The sequence below is a fragment of the Urocitellus parryii genome, chromosome 11, assembly GCF_045843805.1.
Source record: "Urocitellus parryii isolate mUroPar1 chromosome 11, mUroPar1.hap1, whole genome shotgun sequence".
Taxonomy (NCBI): Eukaryota; Metazoa; Chordata; class Mammalia; order Rodentia; family Sciuridae; genus Urocitellus; species Urocitellus parryii.
In genome coordinates, this window is record NC_135541.1 from 58,572,268 (window position 1) to 58,584,785 (window position 12,518).

General features: G+C 36.4%; 1 protein-coding gene across 14 annotated transcripts in view; it reads right to left on the minus strand.

The window, feature by feature from the left end:
• The window catches only part of Fubp1 (far upstream element binding protein 1), a 33,506-nt gene extending 21,233 nt beyond the window's left edge, over positions 1–12,273 (minus strand). For 3 of the 14 annotated variants that reach the window (XM_077803661.1, XM_077803654.1, XM_077803659.1), the window contains exons 1-13: positions 11,866–12,272; positions 6,365–6,455; positions 5,534–5,596; positions 4,711–4,749; positions 4,195–4,234; positions 3,623–3,675; positions 3,467–3,538; positions 3,290–3,347; positions 1,089–1,251; positions 882–980; positions 672–773; positions 312–414; positions 52–152 (exon numbers count right to left, since the gene is read on the minus strand). In XM_077803661.1, coding sequence (XP_077659787.1) covers positions 52–152; positions 312–414; positions 672–773; positions 882–980; positions 1,089–1,251; positions 3,290–3,347; positions 3,467–3,538; positions 3,623–3,675; positions 4,195–4,234; positions 4,711–4,749; positions 5,534–5,596; positions 6,365–6,455; positions 11,866–11,985 — 1,104 coding nt within the window. In that variant the 5' untranslated portion in view covers positions 11,986–12,272. Of the gene's footprint in view, positions 1–51; positions 153–311; positions 415–671; positions 774–881; positions 981–1,088; positions 1,252–3,289; positions 3,348–3,466; positions 3,539–3,622; positions 3,676–4,194; positions 4,235–4,710; positions 4,750–5,533; positions 5,597–6,364; positions 6,456–11,865 lie in introns of all 14 variants that reach the window. The other 11 variants (XR_013344451.1, XM_077803652.1, XM_077803655.1 and 8 more) reach the window with 8 other exon arrangements.
• Between the last annotated feature and the right edge of the window lie 245 nt (positions 12,274–12,518).

The window sequence follows — 12,518 nt, forward strand, 5'->3', positions numbered from 1 at the left end:
GAAAATACTTCTCCAATGCAAACAAAATGAAATAATAACTTTCTATCAAACCTGAACACTTCGAAGAAGGTCTGTAATAATTTCTGCAGCATGTTGACATCGGTCAGGAGGTCCTGTTATTTGTGCTATTCTATCAGGTGTTGTTCCATCATCTTAGAAACAAATTGAAATTAAACATTAAATGTGTGTCAAATCTAGCTGTTCCTTGCATGCACAAGGCCCTAGGTTCACTTCCTAGCACCACTAAAAAAACCCAAAACCCTCCAAACTAGCTGTTACCAATACTTAAAAGATTAAATATATGTACTCACCTGGCTTAAATTGAATTCGAACACCAGCATCATTCTGTATTTTTTTGATCATCTCTCCATTTCTTCCTATTACAATGCCAACAGCAAATCTTGGAATTGGAACCTTATGCAAAGAAAACAAAGTGTATATATATATATATAAAAAAAGAAATTTCCCCAGAATCAATCTGCATCAAATCACAACAGGATATATATCAAATATATATCCAGTACAGTAATAAGATACAGAACACAGTCTGGTAAAGTATAAAGTAAAAAAGGGATAAAATGTTAAAGAAGGCTATCTAACCCCAAACAGGAAAAACACTACTATATTTATATATTACCATACAACCATTTCTGATTTGTTTCTTTACTTACATCAATCCCTTCATTTCCTCCTATTCTTGACCCGTACTCATTTCGAACTTCTCTGAAACCACCTTGATCACGAATTAATTCTAACACCATTTCCTTGGCTTGCTAAAGTAGAAAAACATAGATGACTTAAAAAGCTGGTCTTAAAACATTTTAATTCTTCATGTGTCTAAACCCATCCAACCCCTTAATAAAGGATAAAGTGAAGTTTACTTGAACTTTGTATGGGTCGCCTGTAATCCTAAGAGGTTTATCAGCACCAGTGTTCTGAGGCCCATCTTGAATCATAACCATTTTAACTCCAGCCCGTTCCTATTAAAATAATAAAAATTCTATGAGTCAATAAAAGAGGAAAGGAAAAGGAAAAAAACTAGCTTCAAAGTAGATTAAAAGCTTTAACATTTTACAATATAATCATACCTGAAGTTGTTTAATAGTCTCTCCTCCCTTTCCAATAACTAATCCTGCCTTGCTAGCTGGAATCATGATTTCTTGAACCGCATTTCCAGGTCCATCACCATGATGAAATCCGGGAGCTGGTCTTCCTTTTTCAACAATCTGATCTAGTAACCGTTTTGCTGATCTGTTAAATTCATATAAAATAATGAAGTTTAGCATACCCAAGCTTACCCAAAAACAGACATCATATATCAAGTAATCCTATTCTAATAGATGCTTCAAAGTTACTTACTATACTTTTAATTAAATGCCCAAGAGCCAAGATTGAGACTTGGCAATAAAACTTAGATTCTTTGTTTACTTCCTTCACCTGGGTAAGACTCTACTACTGAGCTATATCCCTAACTGGCCATTTTTGTTTCATTAAGGTAGCCAGTCTGGCCTTGAATTTGCAACCAGTGTTTCTGCCTCAGCCGTCTGCATGGCTGGAATTACAGGTGGGTCACCACTATGTAATAAATTTCTAGATACATGACTTATTTTTGAGAACAGTCCAAAAGTTTTCAAGAAGTGCTCAAATTCTAAAGTTATCTCAGAATTTAGCTGATTCCTCAAAAAATTAAATTATTTAATTTCCTTTGGTGCTGGGGATTAAACCAAAGGCCTAAGGCATATTAAAGCAGAAGCTCTAAACTGAGATAAATCCCAGCCCATTTACACTTTAAAATCACAATTCTGCTCACTTAATCTGATTTTACTTCATTAAATCCATAAAAATAGCATATATCAAATAAATAACATCATTTCTTAGGTGAAAATAAAGAAAATCAAAGCCGGACAAAGAGAATGTAAGCATGTGTACATGTACATACAAAACAGATAAAGGAGGCCTCAAGAATGAAGACATGTTGGGGTTGGGGCTGTGGCTCTGGCTCAGTGGCAGAGAGCACTTGCCTAGAATGTGTAAGAATTAATTAATTCTTACACATTCGATTCTCAGCACCACTTATCAATCAATAAAATAAAGGTCCACTGACCAAAAAAAAAAAAAAGAATGAAGACAATTTAGAAAAAGGACTGAAAATGCTGGAAAATATAAAACTCATGGCATATAAACTCATTTATCACATGTAGTTTAAAAGACTAAATGAAGTCATCTATTGAGCATGCATTGATATATTTTTTAGGGCATTTCCATGTTTTAAGGCCTAGAAGACAAAGCAGAACCACTAAGAAAAATCAGATAAGTTGGTGCCTCAAAAATCAAATAAATCTAGTATTTCAAGGAGGTTCACTGTGTCAAATACTGCTGACAGACTGAAGGAGTGGTGGCACACTGTAATGCTGGAAAAAGAAATTTCAGCAGAATGGTTGGAATGATGAATGAGTTCAAGAGAAAATGAAAATGAATAAATGATAACCTAAGCATAGCAACTCTTAAGGGACCTTTGCTAGTCAGATAAATATAATGTGAGGCTTCAAAGATGTTTTTGTTAAGATGGATAGACTTTCAACCTGTTATTAGAAATTACCTTAAAAAAGGAAAAAACTACTGATGCAGGAGAAAGTCAGTTGAATTGTAAGGGTAAGCAAGATCTGTATCTGAGTACTGTGCATATAGAGTAGAAATGAAGACTGTTAAAGTTTTAGTGGAAAAATGAGGTAGAAAACTTCCTAACATTTTGTTTCTATGTTCTTGCTAAATGAACTTTGGTAGGAAAGAAGGGGTTCGATGCTGAAGATTTGAAACGTGCAATGGATTGGGCTGGGGATGTGGCTCAAGCGGTAGAGTGCTTGCCCGGTACACGTGCGGCCTGGGTTCGATCCTCAGCACCACATACAAAACAAAGATGTTGTGTCCGCGGAAAACTAAAAAATAAATATTAAAAAAAAAAAGAGAAAGAAATGTGCAATGGATCTACTTGAGTTGAGCTTAATGGTTATGAGTTTTATGTAACACCAGTCAGTGTGATTGTATGTATTTTTCTCCAGGCCCCAAAGTAGAGATTGCAGTAGATACAAAATTGGTTTTAGTCATTTTCTGTGTTCCATGGCTCAGAGAGTGAACCCTAATCAAGAAAGACATGAGGTATAAATTTTGAAGAGTTAAATTTCAGGGAAGGGGAGAGGAAGACAATGGTGTTGAAGCAGTTTAAGAGCAAAGACAAAGTTCAGAGTCTTCATGTTATTACTCTAAGTAGACTTAAGATTTTCATACTTACTGGACAGATTCAGGTGTTCCAGTTAACATACAAGACCTTTCTGGAAGGCCACCACTGTCTACAAATAAAATAAAATTTTAGGTCAAGAAAATGCTAACAAGTTGCATCATTATAACTAGCAGCTTAAAAATAATACACATTTTCTAGTCACTTTGAAAATACCAAGAAAATAATTACCAGGAGCTATCTGTATTTTGCATCCAGATTCCTGCTGTATGCGTGAGATCTGTTCACCTCCTCTCCCAATTACTAGTTAAAAAAAAAGAAAAATTATTTGCCGAAAGAATACAAAGTATGCTTTATGTTTTCAAAACTTAAATATAGGTTACTTACTAAATCCAACCATTCCATCTGGAACTTTGTATTCTTCTGTCATTACAGATCTGCTAAGAAATAAGAGTAACTAAAAATTTCCTTCAAGAAAAGATAATGTTTATATATAATGGTAATCTAAATTTAAGTCTAATGCTTCCTAACGGCTTAAACTAAGGTTCCAAGCACATAATTTTGGCAAAATATGGTCTTATTCTTTGTGTAGTATAGTTAAATTAAGCATCTTAAATAAAGTGAAACCTATTAAATGAGGAAGAGATGGTAAACTGAATAGTCTAAAGGCATGAATGGCAAAGGAGTTAGGATGAAGTTCAGGAAATGTCATTTTAATTCACCTTAGCTCTTCTAAAATGTAATCTATTCCACCTGTTTTGCCAAATCTCAAATGGATCTCTCTCAAAACAACAAACAAACTAAAGACCCCATCCCTTTGTATCGTCTTCCCAATAGAAGGAAATGAACTACATATGCAAAAAAACTATTGACATATATTCACTAAACATTAACTTATGTTTGTACATATAGTTCAATTCACACTTGCAAAGTACTTTTAAAAAAACTTTTGACTATACCTTTGTTGCTGATGCATCGGTGGTAACTGTGTTCCAAAAGCTATCAAAAAATTAAATAAAAATTCAAAATTTATTTTTACTTTTAACAACAATCAAATCAGACATTCTAATGCAAGAACATTCTGGAGAGAATACAATTTTATATAGATGATTTCAATCAACATTGACAATTGATGAGAAAGACAGTGAAAGGGCAAATATATTAACAAAAAGCACAAAACTTTCCTTATCCAAGTGATACAAGCATAGATTAAGAAATAGAACAGTTAAATAACATTTATAATAGCCTAGAAATCAATCTTTATATATGCCTGGCCATAAGGACTGCTAAAAGGAATAAAATATAAATAAAGGAAAGGCATATATTTACAAGGGAATTCAGGCTTCACATTCTAAAAGACCAATCAAATTTCAAAAACTCACTAAAAATAGAAATAAGCCCTCACTAAAAATAGAAATAAGCCCTCAATATTAAAATTCAGGTACTTTTAAAACCCAGCTTAAATTAATACTTACAGTCATTCTGAGGAGCAACTTTCTTAGCATCTGGTTGATCTGAAAAATTAAGAGTCTTTCAATTTTTACCAGTAAGGACAAAGCGCCTCCCGCCAAAGAGTAAATAGTTATAAACATTTATTAAAAATCTGGTAGAATGGCTTATTACTTGAACCAAAATTGCCAAACCTCAACTTACTCCCAATAATCTAACGAAAAGCTAGTCTTTCATTATCCTTGTGTTTAAAAAATGCACAGACATTATAAAAAAAACCTTTCATTATATCAAATCACTGACCTTAAAGTGTTAAGACACTTTAGAATGATATATAAGACAAAGTATCTTGATTACTAGCAAAACATCACATGCTATTGGCTAATGATGCTTCCACTGTAGGTACTAAAAACCAGGTGGGGGGAGGGTGGGCTATCGAAATGTAAAAATCTGATATATCCAAAGTTGAGTGTATTTGACAGTGACCACAAAACTAGATTCAAAAAGGAAAAAAAAAAAATCACATTACAAGGCAATCTCAATCTAAACTGTTCTATTATCTGTAAACATTTCACTGTGTAAAACTTCAGAATTCAAAGCAACTACATGACTATCTTTATCTAAATCCATTAGAGATGAATACAATGCATACCTTACAACAGACAACCTATAGCTGATTGAATTATCTTCTCCTCCCCCCTTCAAATTTAAATGATTAAACATAAAATAAAGATTGTTGTGCAGCAAAAATTCAGACACAATCCAAAAGAAAGTTTGTGTCCATTTAAGAATCCACTGGTTTATTTCACGTTTACATACTAAACACAGGTAATAAATAAAAATTCCTGCCTTTAAAAGGAGAGGGCATTCCCTCCCAGTGTGTTGTACTGCTCGGACTTGTCCAAGAGCCATCTACACATAAAATAAAAAGAATACATTACATACAACATCTGAAGCATCATTAGCTCATTTTTTAAAAATATTAAAAACCTCACTACAAATACGAAAGACACTTAAATAAGAGGAAACCAAGTTCTCCTGGTCAAAGCTACAAATACATATTCTATGGGCTCGGTCAGAATCCTCCTTTAAAAAAAGGGCCAAAGAAAGTGTATCAAAATTTATAATCAAACCTAAAACAAAAAATGTACAGATTTCTAAGTTCAGAAGCTTCAACAATTATTTTTTTTAAATAGAAAACTATAAATCCACTGTTTTAATCCACATTTAAAATTATAAACCTGAAACACAAAATAACATAAAAGTGTTATAACCTACAAGAAGCACACCAGGGTAGCAAACTACAGAAACCTTAATCTGTAAAATGAAACCTGAAATAGTAAAATGATGAAAATACAGCATATAAAAATTCATTCACATAAGAAAAAACAGTAAAGTGTTTCCTAAACTATTTATAGTTTTGTTTTCAGTATTAATGAGAAGTCTGTGCAAACTGTCAATCTGGCACAATGCTAAGAGGGAAAAATCAACTTGTTTTCTACTAAGACAAAACTTTCTAGTTGAATCAAATTTTACCTACCTTGTCTAGGTCTCCCTTTCCCCACTTTACTTTTGAAGCTAATATAAACCTTACAATTTTAGGAATCATAACAAATATTCAAAATAATTTCAACTAAATGCTTTCTGAAACAATTAAAATTACTTATGGCTATAACTTACCTCCATCTTCTAAAGGTCTTTTTTGTCCCCCATAACCATAGTCATTTGAATTCAATGATGTACCAGCATCACCCCCAATTTTTGCTGCAATCTTAAAAAACAAAAACACACCATTACCAAGGATAGCAACACAAACTACTATAAATTATTCAGCTCACAAAAGCAAAGTCACTTGATACAATGGCAAACTAAAACCATAGTTCAAATTTATCAATATTATTAATACTTCACAGTTAACAACCAATCATGGTCTGAAATGAAGCTTCCAATACATCCATATAAGAATTAACAAAGTAGCTGAAATCAGTCATCGTTAAGGAAAAAGACTAGTTTTGAAGAAAATCTGGATCCTAATGCTATCTTTCCATATTTTTTCCCCATGGCTTTTAAAGATGTTTGTGATCACAGAGTATGTGACCACTTCTAGGACTGTAGTACTATGGTGGTTAATTAAATGGTTAGTAGACACATGTGGTTACTGAGTACTTAAATTGTGGTCAGTCCAAACCGGCATGCTCTGTAAGTGTAAAACATGCACTTGGGATACTGAAAAACTGCAATTAATGGACGAATATAAAACATCTGAAAAGTTTATATTAAACACACATTGGAAGGATAATATTTTGTGTATGTTGGGTCAAACAAAATACAGAGCTTGCATTATATTTCCACCAGACAATGTTATTCTAAGAATAAATGCTGGAGCCTAGGGAGCTCTAGTCTAAGAAAATCTTAGCTAGAAAATCATAATTCTTTCTAAAAGGCTTTCCTCATGATGGTGTACTCCCAGTGGCCCAGGAGGCTAAGGCAGAAGGATCCCAGGTTCAAAGCCAGCCCCAGCAACTTAGGCCTTAAGCAACTTAGCCAGACCTTGTCTCAAAATAAAAAATGGCTCAGGGCTGGGGATGTGGCTCAAGCGGTAGCGTGCTTGCCTGGCATGCCTGCGGACCGGGTTCGATCCTCAGCACCACATACCAACAAAGATGTTGTGTCCGCCGAGAACTAGAAAATAAATATTAAAAATTCTCTCTCTCCCTTAAAAAAAAAAAAAAAAATGGCTCAGGATGTGCCTTGGTTGTTAAATACCCCTGGGTTCAATCTCTCAAAAAAGCCATTCTCTTAAATAAGTGTTAATTTTAAGAGTGGGGCAACCAGTCCGATGTGTGCCTGTAATCCCAGCTACTTGAGAGGGTGAGGTAGGAGAATCTCAATTCAAGGCATCTTAATGAGATCCTGTCTCAAAATAAAAGGGCTGGGGTACAGTGCATGCCCAGCATGTACAAGGCCTTAGGTTTAATCCCCAGTATCCTCTGCCACCCACAAAGAGTGGGACAGCCAGTGCATTCCTGTAATTGCTGTTACTCAGAAGGCTGAGGCAGGAGGATTACAAATCTGGGGCCAGTCTAGGCAATTTAGCAAGATCCTATCTTAACAACAACAAAACGGCTGGGAATTTGGCTCAGTGGTAGAACAGTAAGTGGTAAGGGGCACACAATTTTATTTGACTAAACCAACTCCATGTAAGAAATACCAGCTTGAAGTCACAAACAGGGCACAGCCAATGGGCATTTATTGCATTCTTCTATGAAAAGAAAAATGGAACTATTATTACTGGCAAAGGTCAAACTCCACAATACTCTGTATTATACTCATCATTAAAGATGTGTGATGGACTTATGAGGGTTTAATCATATCATTTTAACTTTGTGTCTGAAATCATCCATGTTTAAAAAATTAAAAAAAAAAAACTGTTGGTGACTAAATTCCCAAGAGATCCTGATGTGAGATTAAAAGAACTAATCCAACTGCTTCACATTTGTGTATAATCAGGACACTGGAGAGGCTGAGTATATTCAAGGATATTGGTGTCTTAAATCAAATATGGATCACTTAAAGCCAGTATGTATCGTATTCCACATAATAACTATCTTTCCAGGTTTCCTAGATTTACCTTTTCCTCATCCATAAATGCAAATACCTACAACACAGGGTATATTATTGAAATGCATGATATAAAAGGCACATAATTTGATTTCCCTGATTCTAAAGCTTTGATGAATGCAAACTTCCTTATCCATTTTTCATTTTTTCCCCCTAAGAAGCCTACTTTCATCTTTGGGCATACAATTTAATCTTATTTCCTTCCTCAAAGTTTCCCTAATCATACTTGAACTCCTTCAGTCTCAAAACATTTAGCACTTTAAGAACTTAAACAGTAAATGGCATTTACAAAGCTCTGAATTTGCAAAGCAACACGCCTTGAACTTTAAGGAACTTCCACAGAAAGAATACTTACTTGTACATAATTTACTAAACATTTCTAATCATGGAATAGTTCTACAACTATGCATATGAAAATGAAAGTTGATACTTAGTTCGCTTAAAGAACCAGTAATATCTCAAAAACAGAGTAAATACAAAGACATTAAAGATTTTAGTATAAATATTAAGAGATTTGATCAAATATATTTTCTTTCTTTTCTTTTTTTTTTTTTTAAGAGAGAGTGAGAGAGGAGGGAGAGAGAGAGAGAGAGAGAGAATTTTTATTATTTATTTTTTAGTTCTCGGCGGACACAACATCTTTGTTGGTATGTGGTGCTGAGGATCGAACCTGGGCCGCACGCATGCCAGACGAGCGCTACCGCTTGAGCCACATCCCCAGCCCTCAAATATATTTTCTAAGTTATTACAAAGAGGGTTAATTTAATATAGAATTCCTAAAAACCAACTAACTTCCTGATATACTCAATTCTATACATTAAGTGTGGGAACTTCTTACTTTGAAAATATACAAAAATAATCCAAGCATACAATAAGCAGATCACCAGTATGTAAAGGGGAACAGTGAGAGGAAGGAGGGTAGGGAAAGTGGAAGCATAGGGATTGAAATGCAATAAATTATATTCCATGCATAGGTGAATATCAAAATGAACTCCACTATCATATATAGCTATAATGCACTAATAATAACATTGAATAATCCAGACTTTCTATTTGGACCCTACTCTACTCTGCTTTCATACATATATGTATGTTTTAAGCACTTCGACCTTCTTCACTGGCCATCCCTAAAATCCAAATAGGAAACTCAACAGATTAGTATTTTTTTTTTTTTTAGTTGTTATAGACCTTTATTCTGTTTATGTGGTGCTGAGGATCAAATCGAGTGCCTCACACTTGCTAGGCAAATGCTCTACCACTGAGCCCCAATGTTAGTTTTTTAAAAAAGCCAATTCTCAGAAGATAACTATCTAAATGCCAACTTTCAGTCCACTACATGCCTCTTATGTTTTTGGTGGAGACATGGAACTGATCTTATTTCTTTCTAAAACTGTCATTTACCACATTTGCATATAATGAAATGGTAAAAAAGTCTCTACACCTACCTGTGGCAAGATGGCAAAAATCAAATTAATCAACAAGATATGTTTAGCTCTGAGTTTAATATGCAGCATAGCCTCAACAAATTGCTAGTTATCATGACAAATCAGCATACATATGATTCAAATTTAAGGCAGGGTCCACAAATATTTGATTAAAAAAATGCATTTGGGTCAAATATAGTTGCATTCTACTTGTGAAAAATGTGCCTGGAGACCAACAAGATATACAACTTCTGTAGACACAGGATCTGATATAGCTAATAACATGCATTTTTAAAGACTATATTATTGTCAAAACAAAACTCAGAAAGTATTGAGTACCAACTATTGGCAAGGTCTTATGGGAGTTCATGGTCATAAACCTGAAATGTCAGATATGATGGACACCTGCAGTATTACACCACCATTTTCTTATTACCACAATCAAGCTTGTTAGCAACCCAAAGTCTATCATATCTGATCCATCTGTATTTTTCTCACCTCTTTCCACCTTCCTTGCTCCACTCAATACTATGTTCCAATAACTTCACTCTTGGGTTCTGGCCATTCCCAAAATCCTTATACCTTTGCACATGATGCTTTTTCTTTATTGGCCAAACTCATTCTCCAATGCCTTGAACAACCCCTTATCCCGTATTCCTTTACAGTTCCTGACTCACAGCAGAAATGCTTTATGAGAACAAGCTGATGAATTAAGTGTCCGTATTTTGTCTACAGGCGTATAAACGAAAACATTAAATGCAGAAATTCTGTTACTTGCCTTTGGTTCTCTGACTATCACACATTCTAAAAAGTGAGAGAATCCAATTCACACCTTAAAATAATTTCCAGTCTCTGGCTGAGGATATAGTTCAGTGGTAGGGACCTTGCCCAGGCATGTGAGGTTCCATCCCCAGCACCAAGTGCAAAAAAACAAAACAAAAAACCCCTATGTCTATGAATAGTGTGGCACAAAATACTAGTTTTAATAAAGATTGCTAAGTCTTCCAACCCAATCTTATTTAAAACTTGCTAACAGTGTTTCTGTTTGGTACATAAATGTCTCAACTGCTTTTTAAAAAAATACTCTGTAGTTTAAAAAATGCACAACTAGTTTTAATGATGAACTTTTGTTCACTATAGATTTTGATTTTTGCCTCAATCCTGCTGGTAGGTAAAAAGTTAATGAAGTGAACTCCTAACCATGGAAACTGGTTTCCACTTACAGTTCGCCTGACACTGGTCTAAAATGCCTAGCACCTAGTACATATTCCGACCTTAGTTTAGAGACTAGACCGCACCAATATCACATATTTTAAAGCATAAGCGCATCAGGGGACATCTAAAAAGAACATTCAAGTTAAGTAATCTTCCAGGTGCCGGGAGCACAAAAACCATTTTTAAAAATGGCTTTAGCCTGGGAAAGAAGTGCCTTCAGGGCAAATGTACGCACCTACGTAATACAAAGAGGTCTGGTCAATTTACGACTCTGAACAGAGAGGCAGATTCAAATTGAAACCGCGGGTATAATGGGCCTGAGGCCATTTTGAGAAAGGAGGAAGGACTCACACACAAATCCCGCCCAAAGGAAGGTGCTTGGTGCTTTCTAGAATCGCTTCCTTGTAGAAATGAAGGTGAACGTTACCGAAAGCTGCTTTAATTGGGAGGGAGAGCTCAAAAGAGCTGGAAGCTGAAAAGACTGCTTTAATGACAAATCCCTTCCCTTACTACCTGAGACTCCTGTAGACGGACCCTAGCCCTTTCCCAAACTAATTACCAGAACCTTCCATCCTATTGTGTAAAACTACACGCGCTTCATACCATGAAAAAAGGCATTCGTTCTAAGGAAGAGTGAGGGGAGGCTGAGCTAACTTGTTGGAAGTGCTAGTACTGCAGAACTGGGCGAGACTTAATGCCATCTCGGAGTACCATGCGTTGGAGTTCCAACGCTAAGAACACAAAACTTGAGTTCTGGTCTCCGGTCGCTATTATCAACGTAGAACAATGTGAATCTTCTCAAATTTCAGCCCGGAAGAGCACCTCTTTCCTCTTCCTCACGCTGGAAGAGATAGCGGCCTACACAGTCAGCGGGCCAATTACTGTGGTCTTTCGGGAACTCGCCGTGCGATCCAGACTTACCTGCCGGGCTCTCTGCAGCGCATCTTTGAAAGCATCGTTAACTCCTCCTCCACCACCGCCGCCACCACCACCACCAGCTGACCCAGAGGAGGGTGGAGGCACTGTTGAATAGTCTGCCATGGCTACACTACAAGAGCCGCTGCCGCTTCTTCACAGAGACCTCCTCTCAGCAAACTGCTAAGAAAGGAAGAAAATGGCGACCGTCGAGCTTCTATCACATTCTTGCGCGACCATCGTGCCGTAAAGGGGCGGAGACTGAAAGATGGAAATCCCGCGATGTTTCTGAGGCTACGTGCTGCCGTGGGGGGTGGGGCTGAGAAAGAAGGAGCAGCAGAGAGCGTCGCGAGAACTGGGTTTAAAGTTTCGCGAGAATATGGTTTATCTTGGCGCCTCCTTTCCGCGCGTTGTTGGGGTGAGGCTGGGTAATTGTTCCTTCGGGTTGGTGGGTAGAACTGGCGCGGAGGCGGCCGTTGGGTTTGGGTTGCAGAAAACTTGAAGGAAAAAGAGTAATTGTTGCTTACCAGCCGCTGCCCCTGGAAGGTAGTGCGGAAAAATTTCCGCCAGGGGTTATTCTGTGTGTCGGCGAGGAAGGGCTTGACGCCGAGGGGCGTGACGACAACGCAACAGTGTCTCGAGAGCACCGCGGCCCGGAG